This window comes from Macaca thibetana, chromosome 11 (genome assembly GCF_024542745.1).
Source record: "Macaca thibetana thibetana isolate TM-01 chromosome 11, ASM2454274v1, whole genome shotgun sequence".
In the NCBI taxonomy this organism is placed as follows: domain Eukaryota; kingdom Metazoa; phylum Chordata; class Mammalia; order Primates; family Cercopithecidae; genus Macaca; species Macaca thibetana.
The window spans coordinates 2177994-2190974 of NC_065588.1; the positions used below are offsets into that span (position 1 = coordinate 2177994).

General features: G+C 50.5%; 1 protein-coding gene across 1 annotated transcript in view; it reads left to right on the plus strand.

Annotated features, from left to right (window-relative positions):
* LOC126930353 (voltage-dependent L-type calcium channel subunit alpha-1C-like) overlaps positions 1-12538 on the plus strand; it is a 62455-nt gene extending 49917 nt beyond the window's left edge. The window contains exon 2 of the mRNA XM_050747226.1: positions 12066-12538. Coding sequence (XP_050603183.1) covers positions 12066-12538 — 473 coding nt within the window. The remainder of the gene's footprint in view (positions 1-12065) is intronic.
* The last annotated feature ends 443 nt before the right edge of the window (positions 12539-12981 follow it).

Consider the following 12981-nt stretch of genomic DNA (forward strand, 5'->3'; position numbering starts at 1 on the left):
GCCATTCTCTTGGATGGTGGCAGAAGGAGGCTGGGGCCACCGAGAATACTAAAAACTGCCCTCGCGAGGTCGCTGCCTCCTGTGTTCTAGTTCTGGTGCCCGGGAAAGCTGTCCTCACCCTCTGCCTCTGCCCTCCTACCAATAAAGTGGGCCAGAGCAACAGAACCCCTGCATCATGGGACCGAAGCCCAAGTAATTACTATTATGGGGAAAAAAGCCTTGGGACAGATACGTGTTGAGTCATCCTTTCATTCAGCACGTTGGTACGGTGCATGTACCACACTCGGGCTGCCCTGGGCTCTGCGAATACGGTGGTACAAAACAGACAAAGGCTCAGGCTTCCTGGGACTTCCCTCCTGTTGGGAACAAGGAACACATATTCATTTAACCAATGATAATAGATACATTGAACATATGGCAAACATACTGATTTAAAATAATGGAAGAGCATCTTCCCCATATACTTCTGCACAGAAACCTTTGAAGGCCAAATGAAAGTTCTGTAAAGGAGCTTCCATGCGGCCAATGTGTTTTGACTGCCTCCTGGCAACACTGTACTAGGATTTGAGGCCACAACGCTGTTTCCTGTTCTCAAGGAGCTTGTGAGTTGCTGGGGAAATAAGAGAAGGACCCAAATATTAGAGTTGAACTCATCTCAGGCGTTCAGCAGCCGAAGGAAAGGCTGAGCCAGTGGCTGGGTTCCCTCAGTGTGGTGCCTGGCTGCTGGGGCATTCTTCCCCACTGTCTGCACCCCATCCCTGCTCCCCAGACATCAGCAACCTGAAGGATTTCTCCTTTTTGTGGAGGGCTCTCTGTCTTCAGGCAGGCAGATTATGTTTTCTTTTTATTTTTTATTATACTTAAGTTCTGGGGTACATGTGCAGAATGTGCATGTTTGTAACATAGGTATAGACATGCCATGGTGGTTTGCAGCACCCATCAACCCGTCATCTACTTTAGGTATTTCTCCTAATGCTATCCCTCCCCTAGCCCCCATTCCCCAACAGGCCCCGGTGTGTGATGTTCCCCTCCCTGTGTCCATGTGTTCTCATCGTTCAGCTCTCACTTACGAGTGAGAACATGCGGTGTTTGGTTTTCTGTTCTTGCGATAGTTTGCTGAGAATGATGGTTTCCAGCATCATCCATGTCCCTGCAAAGGACATGATCTCTTCCTTTTTTATGGCTGCATAGTATTCCATGGTGTATATGTGCCACATTTTCTTTATCCAGTCTGTCTTTATGGGCATTTGGGTTGGTTCCAAGTCTTTGCTATTGTGAATGGCACCCCAGTAAACATACGTGTGCATGTGTGTTTATAGTAGAATGATTTATAATCCTTTGGCTATATACCTAGTAATAGGATTGCTGGGTCAAATGGTATTTCTAGTTCTAGTTCCTTGAGGAATCGCCACACTGTCTTCCACAATGGTTGAACTAATTTACACTCTCACCAACAGTGTAAAAGTGTTCCTATTTCTCCACATCCTCTCCAGCATCTGTTGTTTCCTGAGTTTTTAATGATCACCATTCTAACTGGCATGAGATGGTATCTCATTGTGGTTTTGATTTGCATTTCTCTAATGACCAGTGATGATGAGCCTTTTTTTTTTTTATAGTTGGTGCATAAATGTCTTCTTTTTTTTTTTTGAGACGGAGTCTCGCTCTGGCACCCAGGCTGGAGTGCAGTGGCCGGATCTCAGCTCACTGCAAGCTCCGCCTCCCGGGTTCACGCCATTCTCCGGCCTCAGCCTCCCGAGTAGCTGGGACTACAGGCGCCCGCCACCTCGCCCGGCTATTTTTTTTTTTTTTGTATTTCTTAGTAGAGACGGGGTTTCACCGTGTTAGCCAGGATGGTCTCGATCTCCTGACCTCGTGATCCGCCCATCTCGGCCTCCCAAAGTGCTGGGATTACAGGCTTGAGCCACCGCGCCCGGCCATAAATGTCTTCTTTTGAGAAGTGTCTGTTCATATCCTTTGCCCACTTTTTGATGGAGTTATTTGTTTTTTTCTTGTAAATCTGTTCAAGTTCTTTGTAGATTCTGGATATTAGCCCTTTGTCAGATGGGTAGATTGCAAAAATTTTCTTCCATTCTTTAGGTTGCCTGTTCACTCTGATGATAATTTTTTTTGCTATGCAGAAGCTCTTTAGTTTAATCAGATCCCATTTGTCTATTTTGGCTTTTGTTGCCATTGGTTTTGGTGTTTTAGTCATGAAGTCTTTGCCAATGCTAATGTCCTGAATAGTATTGCCTAAATTTTCTTCTAGGGTTTTTATGGTTTTAGGTCTTACGTTTAAGTCTTTAATCCATCTTGAGTTAATCTTTGTATAAAGTGTAAGGAAGGGATCCAGTTTCAGCTTTCCACATATGGCTAGCCAGTTTTCCCAACACCATTTATTAAATAGGGAATCCTTTCCCCATTGCTTGTTTTTGTCAGGTTTGTCAAAGATCTGAGGGTTGTGGATGTGTGGCATTATTTCTGAGGCCTCTGTTCTGTTCCATTGGTCTATATATCTGTTTTGGTACCAGTACCATGCTGTTTTGGTTACTGTAGCCTTGTAGTATAGTTTGAAGTCAGGTAGCATGATGGCTCCAGGCTTCTTCTTTCTACTTAGGATTGTCTTGGCTATACGGGCTCTTTTTTGGTTCCATATGAAATTTAAAGTAATTTTTTTCCAATTCTGTGAGGAAAGTCAATGGTAGCTTGATCGGGATAGCATTATATCTATAAATTACTTTGGGCAGTATGGCGATTTTGATGATATTGATTCTTCCTATCCATGAGCATGGAATGTTTTTCCATTTGTTTGTGTCCTCTCTTATTTCCTTGAGCAGTGATTTGTAGGTCTCCTTGAAGAGGTCCTTCACATCCCTTGTAAGTTGTACTCCTAGGTATTTTATTCTGTTTGCAATTGTGAATGGGAGTTCACACATGATTTGGCTCTCTGTTTGTCTATTATTGGTGTATAGGAATGGTTGTGATTTTTGCACACTGATATTGTATCCTGAGACTTTGCTGAAGTCGCTTATCAGCTTAAGGAGATTTTGGGCTGAGACAATGGGGTTTTCTAAATATACAATCATGTCATCTGCAAACAGAGACAATTTGATTTCCTCTGTTTCTATGTGAATACCCTTTATTTCCTTCTCTTGCCTGATTGCCCTGGCCAGAACTTCCAATACTATGTTGCATAGGAATGGTGAGAGAGGGCATCCTTGTCTTGTGCTGGTTTTCAAAGGGAATGCTTCCAGCTTTTGCCCATTCAGTAATCTCTCCTACCACACTAAAAGAGTTGAAATGCTGATTTTCAATAAATGTGAATTAACCCTCAACTAGGGCCTGTAATTTAGGTTTGCTATCACCAGGTGGTGATGGCTGCTTTAGTTCAAGTAGAAAGAGGTCGTGACTTCCCTCCTCTCCATGCTTGGAAATAAGTGGAAGAGGCATTTGGTTATTATGGCAAAAATTGTGGCAATTTGTCATCTTTAGTTGAAGGCCATGGCTTAGCTGTGTGTCTCTCAGTTTGTTTTCTTCCTTCTGGTCTCTGATGTCAATATGAGAGCCCTTGAGTGCCAAGGGTGTTACATCAGGGTCCTCTCGCCAAAGCGGTGTTGGCCTTGAGATCATCGCAGGTGATTTGCTTCTGGGGGTTCCTTACGAGGCTTCGTTTTCCTTTCTTTACCTTCTTTCGGCCAGCTGCCCTGTAAAGAACAGAGAGCAGGTGTGGTTTGCTGGATCACTAGCAGGTGTGAATGCTGTAGCTTTTCCCATTGGCTTGGGCCTCTGAAGTGCTCCAGGCTCTTTGCCTTCTGCCTTCATGCAGTTATCGGAGGCAGGTGGGAATTGTATTTGAGGGAGTACTGGTCAGTTGGGCTGGGGAGAGAGCCGCGGATGTCCTGGCGCCCTCACAGTCTCCTAGTTTTGCAGTACAGTTGACTGCTGTGGTCATGGGGCCTGTTCTGGGCACCCCACCTCTCATGAACTGTGTCTGTAGCAGGGCGGGGGAAAGGAAGGCGGGCAGAGTGACAGAACGCTGCTGGAGATGGTGTGAAAATAGTTCAGGTAGGAGGAAGCGCAGTCAGATGCGTCTCGGTGGCGGGTGCATCGGGAAACCACTGGGCGCCCACCCTGGAGCGGGTTTCCACCTCAGCTGGGCGTCCTGAAGCCACTGGGCGCCCACCCCGGAGAGGGTTTCCACCTCAGCTGGGCATCCTGAAGCCACTGGGTGCCCACCTTGGAGCGGGTTTTCACCTCAGCTGGGCGTCCTGAAGCCACGGGGCACCCACCCTGGAGCGGGTTTCCACCTCAGCTGGGCGTCCTGAAACCACTGGGCGCCCACCCCGGAGCGGGTTTCCACCTCAGCTGGGTGTCCTGAAGCCACGGGGCACCCACCCCGGAGCGGGTTTCCACCTCAGCTGGGCATCCTGAAGCCACTGGGGAGCGGGTTTTCACCTCAGCTGGGCATCCTGAAACCACTGGGCGCTCACCCCGGAGCGGGTTTCCACCTCAGCTGGGGTGTCCTGAGGATTTCTCTTGCTTAGGCTGGAGGGGAATGCCAGCTTCCTCATTTGCCCATTGAGAAGAAAGTCATCTCTCATTTATGTCATGAGAGTATTAGCTACTGAAAAAGGACTTTTGGTTTCTACATTGTTTGTTGGATCTTAGAATCTCTTATGCTTTGAAAATATGTCTTTTTGCATAGGGTGGTTAATTCCTGATCAGAAAATCCACCCACCCATCAACATCTGAATTCATTCTCGATTGCCTTTTTAAAAAGTTTTCCCACAATTTCGAATCCAGTGCTCTGCTCGTCATCTTCCTTCCCCTCACACTTCTTCGTCACCAGGCTCTTCCCACAGGGACTTCCTCTTGATACAGCACAACCTGTGTTGCCCAGTGTGGGAGCCTCTAGCCACATGTGACTATCTAAATGTACAGTAATTGAAAATTAAGTAAAATTCAAAATGCATTTTGCCAGATGTGCTAGCGGCAGTTCAGGTGCTCAGGAGCTGCGTGTGGCCGGTGGCTAGGGCTCTGTAATCCAGCCTGGGATGATAGAGCGTTTCCATCACTGTAAACATTGTATTGGACAGCGTTGCTGTAGACGGGTCTATATATCTCAGTCAGGGTTCAGGTCTGTCACAGAAACTTCTGCAGCCATTTTTGGAGGAAAGACACTCAGTACAGGAATTTAGGGGTTTATACAATAATTGGAAGTGCTTCAAGAGCAGGCTTTAGGCTGGGTCTGTGGGAACGATTCCCAAAACGACGCTGCACAACAGGCCCGCCGAGGAAACTGCAGCTCAGGTACAATTAGGAGGCTGGGGGACCTGGAAGCCACTGTGCCAAGGGCTGGCTCTGGGATCACACCACCTTATGAATGATCCAGGAATCAGGAAGCCACTGGCGTGGCCCTGCCAGCTTGTTCCCTGCAAGATAGACGCCTCCCCCACCTGACTTAGTTTTGATTCGGTTCTTGATTGGCGAACGTCGTGTCGGGATTTCTCGCTCCAAGGGAGGTTGGGAGCCGTTGTGTTTAGCCCTCTAGCCCCTGCGGTCCAGCGGGCACAGTAGGAGGAGGGTGAGACCGCCAAGTTTACCAGCCTCTCAGCCGCCACGTGGTGCCCAGCACACGCCATCCTTCCAGAGAGGCGTGCCACTGGGCTTCAGATGACAATTATAAAGCTGGGCCTCGGCTTATCGTCTGAGACCAAGAGACGGTGTCCTCTCTGTTCACGTCCTCCGGCTATCTTTGTACTGTAATAGATAGGGAAGATTAATGGCCCAGCTTTGTAGTCACTGGGCCTTTAGTGGGCAGAGAAAGTCCGGTTTCTGTTCCTTGTTGTCTGCTGTGCTCTTAAAGGGAATGTAGGCCCCTTGTCACTACAGCAAGACGACAGACGGCGAGAGCCAAGTGGGCTTCTAGGTGACGTGTTGGCCTGAGAGAAGGCATTTCCTTTGCCGTGCAGAGATTGCTCGGTGGTCAGGACTTCACGAGAAATTCATTGGCAGTTCTTCCCTTTCTGGGTGTGAGCGGCGGCTGCTTGCCCTCTGAATCAGTCTGGGTGTCTGTGTCTGTGGAGGTGGAGGAGTGACCTGCCTTTGTGCTCACAGAAGGCGCCAAGGCCAAGCAGGGGGACTGCTGCTGAAGCAGGCTGGTCGCCCCAGACCTTTTCCTACACACAGCTGACTGGGGGGTCCCTTTCCAATGCCAGGGCTGTTGGGCATGTTTATTTAAGGGTGGCATGGAGGCAGGGAAGTGGGGAGAACACTGGCAGCTGTTTGAGTTCTGCTTCTTTGGAGTAGAGGCTTGAAGAAGGGATCACCTGAGCCCAGACCTGAAATGTGAGAAGGGATTGCCTAGCAAAGGGCAGAGGGAAGAACATGGAGGACATCCTAAGTATGTGCAAAGGCACTGCGGCAGGCAAGAACTGAGCATATCTGAAGCATGAAATGAGCCACTGTGTCAGGAGTGCGTTGGACCAGGCCCAGAGGGGAGTGAGGTGAACTCAGGGAAGTGGGCCAGGGCCAGTCTGTGCAGGTGTTGTAAACTGTCACAAGGAGTTTGGATTCTGAAGGGATCTAACTAGGGGAATGACAGGGCCCAGTTTAGAAAAGTTCTGTTTCTAAAAGGTGACTTTGGCTGCTGCATGGAGATTGGCTTGGGGATGGCCAAGAGTGGAGTGAGGGAAATGGCAGGGGCTACTGCAGTACTTCTGGGCAAGAAATAGGTAGTGGCCTGGACGAGGATGGACATCTTCCTCACCGCCCCTTTCCTCAGAACTTCTTCCCCATGGTTACATCCAAGAAGTCAGTAGAAGAGCACGTGGCTTGAGAAGAAGCGCCTTCTTTAGAGATGGATGGACTGACTCAAGCAGTGTTCTTTCTACAGCGTCCCTGTAGTCCACCTTTATCTGTATCATGACAACAGTATGATTACAGTCGTTAGCAAACTGTGTTGAGCATTTTCTGGGATACGGCCCCAAATCAGGTGCAGAAACAGATGGATTAAAGAAAAAAAAAACAATTGTTTCATCACTGAACACTGTCCAAGTCCCCAGCACCAGGCCCCTCACTCACAGGGGACACCCAGGAAGCACATGCCGCTGACTCCTAACTTGGACTCCTCACTCGGACCCTTGCAGAGCAGAATGACACGAGGCTGGCCAGACCGTGCAGGGGTCCTGCCTTCCTCCTGGTCCCCAGCAGCAGCACCTGGGTGCAGGAGGAGGATGCAGAGGCTGTCTTCAGGGGAGCTGGGCCATCTGACAGGTGGGAGGCATTTTCTTATGTCTGGGGATTAGGTCACTGCTGGGGGGCACCTACCTATTGGTGTGTGGCCTGATCTTCCAGACAGCTGCTTGGGGCCTTGTTCAGGGGTAGGAGCATCGGTGGAGATAGCCCAGTCAGGCACAGCCAGAGCAGACTTAAATGGTGGCATCCTTTCAGCTGGCAGCCAGGAGCCTGAGCTTTGAATCAGCTTTCTAATTTGAAAATTGATCTCTTTGCATTGGGTGGTGATTTCGTGCTAACAAAAGCCATCAGGGACACAATGCTGCCTGCCCTACCTTCATGGCACCACTCTGGATTCAAAACATCGAGCCAGAGATGGGGATTTTCCACTCCTGGGAGCCTTGGGTAGTTGTGCCACCCTGTTGTGGGTGACCCGGAGATACTCATAGAGCATTTCAAGTGCTCAGGAGCCACATATGACTGCTGGCTAGGGTATCGGACAGCCTAGGATGATAGAACGTTTCCATGACTGTAAACATTGTATTAGACCGTGTTGCTATAGAATGGTCTCAAGTCAGGGTGGGGATCTACCACAGTGCGTGGGGAAAATTACTTGGAGAAGGGAGGCCCGGGCCCAGAGGTGGCCAGTCCCGAGAGGCCATACCTGTGTCACCTGTGTGTGGTTCTGCGTTCCTGTGCAGGGCCCTCGTCATGTCATAGGACCGCAGCAATGCTCAGAGCTGCCAGGACCAAAATAGTGTAGGCTGTTTTCGTGGCCTCTGGCTAGGGAGAGGTTGACATTCCATTTTTCCCCATGGGCTGGTTCCTATGTGCTTTCTCCAGATGGTGTGCACCAGAGAGGTCTTGCGCTCTGGGAATGGTTTACAATATAAATAAGGTCCCCCATGGAGTTTTGGGAGGGCTCAGAAGGCAGCTCACCAGGATGTGGTTTTCAGAGCTGCCCCGGGGCTCCGCACAGCCAGCTGCCATCTTGGAAGCTTCTACCTCGTGCCCGGGTGCAGGGAGGTGTCCCTCACGCAGCTTCTCTGGGTGGTGCATGTGTTCTCAGGCTGGGGCTTCCTGCCCTCTTTCCAAGTGTTGTCCCCAAACTCCTGGGACTCTTGGGACTGGTAGCCTGTATGAGAGGGGGAGATTAAGGGCAATGCGTGGGGGTGAGTACAAAGATTAAGGTCTGGGTACTGCCATCTCAGGGGAGGCGTGAGCTGAGGAGGGCTTATGATGAGTGACTTGGGGTCTGGGAATGCCAGCAGTTGGGGACAGGGCAGCTTCTATGTATCTGAGGGAAAAGGAGAAGTTAGTCTAGGAACTAAAATAGTCTATTAAATTTTGTCAGTGCCAAACAGAGAGTCTAGGAAGAAAAAAATTATATACCACAGATTGAATGGAGCAAAATTAGAGTTCCAGCCTTCCCTGGCAAGCCAAAGAGGCAGGAGCTCCGTGGCTCCAGTGCAGCAGATGGAAACAGAAGCGCTTTCCACTTTTGCCTAAGAGGCGCCCCAAGGTTACTGCGGGGGCAGGTGGCGTAGTGGATGCTGTCACGTGGAGATCATAGTAAACAGAAAGAATGTTCTTGGGGTCAGAAATCCAGCCCCTTGTATCTCGAGGCCTGGAGAAGCCCAGGAGGAGGTGTGCACCTTGTCTGTCACCATGTACACGAGCACGTGTGTGCGTGCATGTGGAGTGTGTGAGAGAGGGCTGAGGAGGCAGGAGTAGAGTCTAGCAGCTCACTGTGAGCCCTGTGCCTGCTGTAGCAACCCTCTGTCGCCCATTCTGTGACCTTTAGTGAGTCAGACACTCCTTTGTCTTCTTATGTGTTAAATGGAGACACGCATGCTTGCTGGGTGTTCAAGCAGTTCTCGTGCTTTGGGTGCCTTTATTAATTCAAATGCACTCTTTCTATCTTTTCCTGCTGGATCTTCTGAGAAAGGTTAAGGTCCCAGCTTTACTGGGGTCTTCCTCACTTTAGGCTTGGGATCTACACAGCGAGTGCAGGGAGGACAGGGACGAGTTACGGGAGCGATGAGACGTCTCCTGGTGGGGAGTGTCACGTCCTCCTTGAGCCTGATGTTCTGGTTAATGCAGTTTATCCCTGGGACAGAGAACAGGAGGAAAGTGAAGGGAATATATATGGTAAGGTGAGAGTCGATGTCACATTGAGAATGTGGCTATGAATTGGGTATGGCAGAGAGGCGATTTCCCAGGCCTTGAGGGGTGGAGGCGGAGCTGTAATGCTACAGGGGCCAGATGGAGGTAGAGCAGGTGGCAACTGTGGTGGGACAGGAGGCAGCTGACCAGCTGGTCTCCAAGAGGACCTGAAGGGTCTTCTTGCGATCATGCAGGAGTGGTAGCTATGTGGCATGAGTGATGCCATTCCCTGCCCTTTGTGCCCGAGGTGGACAACACTAATCTTTCATCCTCAGAGTCTTTTAAGTATATAGCATTTTGGACAGTGATGTCAATCAATTGGCATAAAAGTTGAAACTTATTGTCTGTCACTGGTGTGATGGAAAGGATATAGACTGGAGTCCAACAGAAATGACAGCCCCACCAGGTCCAAGCTTTGGGCACCGACCAAGCGTATTAGGTCGTTTTTTGGTTGCAAGGGACAGAGAGCCGTTTCACATTAGCTTTGGCTAAGTTATTTAAGTCACTTAAACATCACGGTGGGTGGGGGAGGCTCAGCCAGCCTTGCAGTACAGCCCTAATGGAGGTCAGCCCCAAGAGGCCACACCTGTCTCACCTTCGTGTGGCTCAGGGAAGGTCTAACTTCAGGTGTGGCTGGATGAGGAATCTGGTGAGGTTGCTGGGGCTCTGCCTCTGGGGCAGACTCTCTAGGTGAAAATGTTCACATGGCTAAGCCGAGTCGCGTGCTCTTCACAGGTTCCTGTGGGGACGGGATGGAGGGGGCGGTGATAGGTTCTAGAAAGCAGGTCACATGGGGAGCAAAGTTACCTTGGAGGTCAAACATAGAAGGATCAGTCCAAGATAAGAGTTGGGGAGGCGGCTGGGAGAGGCACCAAGTGTTCAGCTGTGTCTTAGTTACAGGTGAGGAGAGGGAGGGGATCAATCAGGTTGAACCAGCAACCTTCGGACCCAGCGGCTTCCCCGGAAGACCTTGTGCACGTGAAACACAGAAGGTCACTGTGGGCGGCCTCGGAGGTGGATGTGCAACTGGTCTGGCTCCTCCGGCCACAGTCTCCCGGGCAGCTGAAGTGGCCTCAGATGCCAACCTCGCCGCCCACAGTAGCACCCTCTTCTCTGTGGCTTTTCTTGATCCCGCGGCACCTGGCCAGTTGACTAGCGGTACCACATCTCAAGGTCACACCTGTGTTCTGGGAGATTCAGGTTTGGGCCAGGCTGAGCTGATCGCTTGGCAAACCTTACAGATTCTAGAGCGAGGCGTCCAGCCTAACAGGCCAAAGAGTGTTTGCCAAGCGGATGTGCTGTCTTAGGGACAGTCTCAGAGGCTTCGTTGCCTAGACACCAGAGCAGGGCAGCTGTCCCTGTGCAGGTTGGAGCCCTGGGTTGCACTGGTTCCAGTCAGGTTTCCTTCCTGACATTGTCCCTCTCCCCTACCCCATCAACCCCTGCCACTCACAGCTCCCTTTCCCAGATAGCAAATGCTGTCTAATGAATCACCCCAAAACAAAGTGGCTCACAACAGCAGACACCCTGCTATTGCTCAGTCTCTGTGGGTCAGGAATTCAAGAAGCTCTTGTGTGGGTCAGTAATTCAAAAAGTAACTGATTTGGGGCAGTCCTGACTTGGGGTCTCTCCTGGGGTGGCAGTCAGATGGTGACTGGAGCGGCTGGGGGCTGGCCAGGACTCTTCTCTTGCCACATGGCCTCTCTGTTGAGGCTAGTCTGGGCTTCCTTACAGCATGGGACTCAGGGCTGAATGGCTACCTTGTGTGGGGGCTGGCTTCCTCTAGGTCGACCATCCAGAGACAGTCAGGGGGGTGCAATGTGGCCTTTTTTTTTAACCTATCCTTGGAAGTCACATGGTGTCACTTTTGCTGTACTTCATTGGTAAAACAGTCACCAAAGGCTGACCTTATTTCAAGAGGAGGGCCTAGATCTTTCTCAGTGGAAGGGATATCAGATGTGAAGGGATTTGTTGACATGATTTAAAACCATCACAGCTCCCCTGGCCCCTTCTGGTCAACCAACACTTAAAGCCCAGATGACTTTGAGGTAGCTGGATGTGACCTTACTCTAGTGCAACCTTCTCACTTTATTATATTTATTTTTGTTTATTGGAACCCAGGTGCAGAGAGTTGAGTGAATCATACTCTAGTTCATTGTACCTTTTCATCATTGATTCATGCGATGACCTCTCACATTCACTCACTCATTCATTTATGCTTCCTCCTTGCCCCCATATCTTACTCTCATTTTCCTCCTCACCATCCTTAAACAGTCATTCTATTCGATTTCATGAATATCCTTTCGTTTGCATGTGTTCTTAAAATACGTATTTTAATTTGCAGGTAATATGTTGTGTTTTATCTGTTTCTGCTGAGGTCCACACGTGCTGTCATGCACGGATCTCATCTGTTGCCCACCTAAGGTGAGGCAAGGAGACCAGAGCGGAGTGACGCGCCCAAGGTCACCCAGCTGAACCGGGACCGGAAGGATCCTGGCCCTTTCCCTCAGCATCTCACACTCATGTTTCCACGTGCCACCTCCTAACCACCTGCAATAGCTTGAAATAAGGTTTTGAAAAAATTGTGAATCTGGGGTCCAGAGAGTGTCGGAAGTGCTCCCGTTTTCTGTCTGGTCACTGTTGTGTTCTTTTCTCTTTTGCCACAGGTTCCAACTATGGGAGCCCACGCCCCGCCCATGCCAACATGAATGCCAATGCGGCCGCGGGACTGGCCCCTGAGCACATCCCCACCCCGGGGGCCGCCCTGTCCTGGCAGGCGGCCATCGACGCAGCCCGGCAGGCGAAGCTGATGGGCAGCGCTGGCAACGCGACCATCTCCACAGTCAGCTCCACGCAGCGGAAGCGGCAGCAATATGGGAAACCCAAGAAGCAGGGCAGCACCACGGCCACACGCCCGCCCCGAGCCCTGCTCTGCCTGACCCTGAAGAACCCCATCCGGAGGGCCTGCATCAGCATTGTCGAATGGAAATATCCTTTGTTCACTGGGCTGGGCATGCTCCTGGGACCTGCACCCTGGGGCCAGCCCTCCGAGGCTCCCTGGGTCACGGGCTGTGTCAGCGGTGCTGGGCTACAAGTGGGGCCTTGGGCCTACTGCATCTGCATCACTGGGGTGCCATGAAATGCAGAGTTCTGGGCCCTGCCCTAGACTTGATGAATCAGAATCTCTGGGGACAAGGCCCAGCAATCTGCTTGTATAATAAGCTACCTGGGTTGGTTTTTTTTTTTCCATATAATAAGCAACATTTGAGAAAATGAGCCTAAGAAGTTATGAAATATCATCTCCTGTAGCTGAGCTTGCCCAGGGGCCCACTCATGCCTTGGGGTAACAGTCGTTAGTTACATGCTGCCTCATTCGCTTCTCTCCTCTCTGTGCCATGGCACTGGATGGTTTCATGGCCTTCCCTCTCTCTAGGGTGAAGGGGCTCAGGAGATGCAAGAGCGTGGTGGTCAGGACCCCTGGCTCTTGGCTCAAGGGCCCCGAAGCAGTGGTCCTCAGCCTTGACTGCATATTAGAGTCTCCTGGAAAGTTCTAACAAACTATAGACCACTCAGTTCCACGTA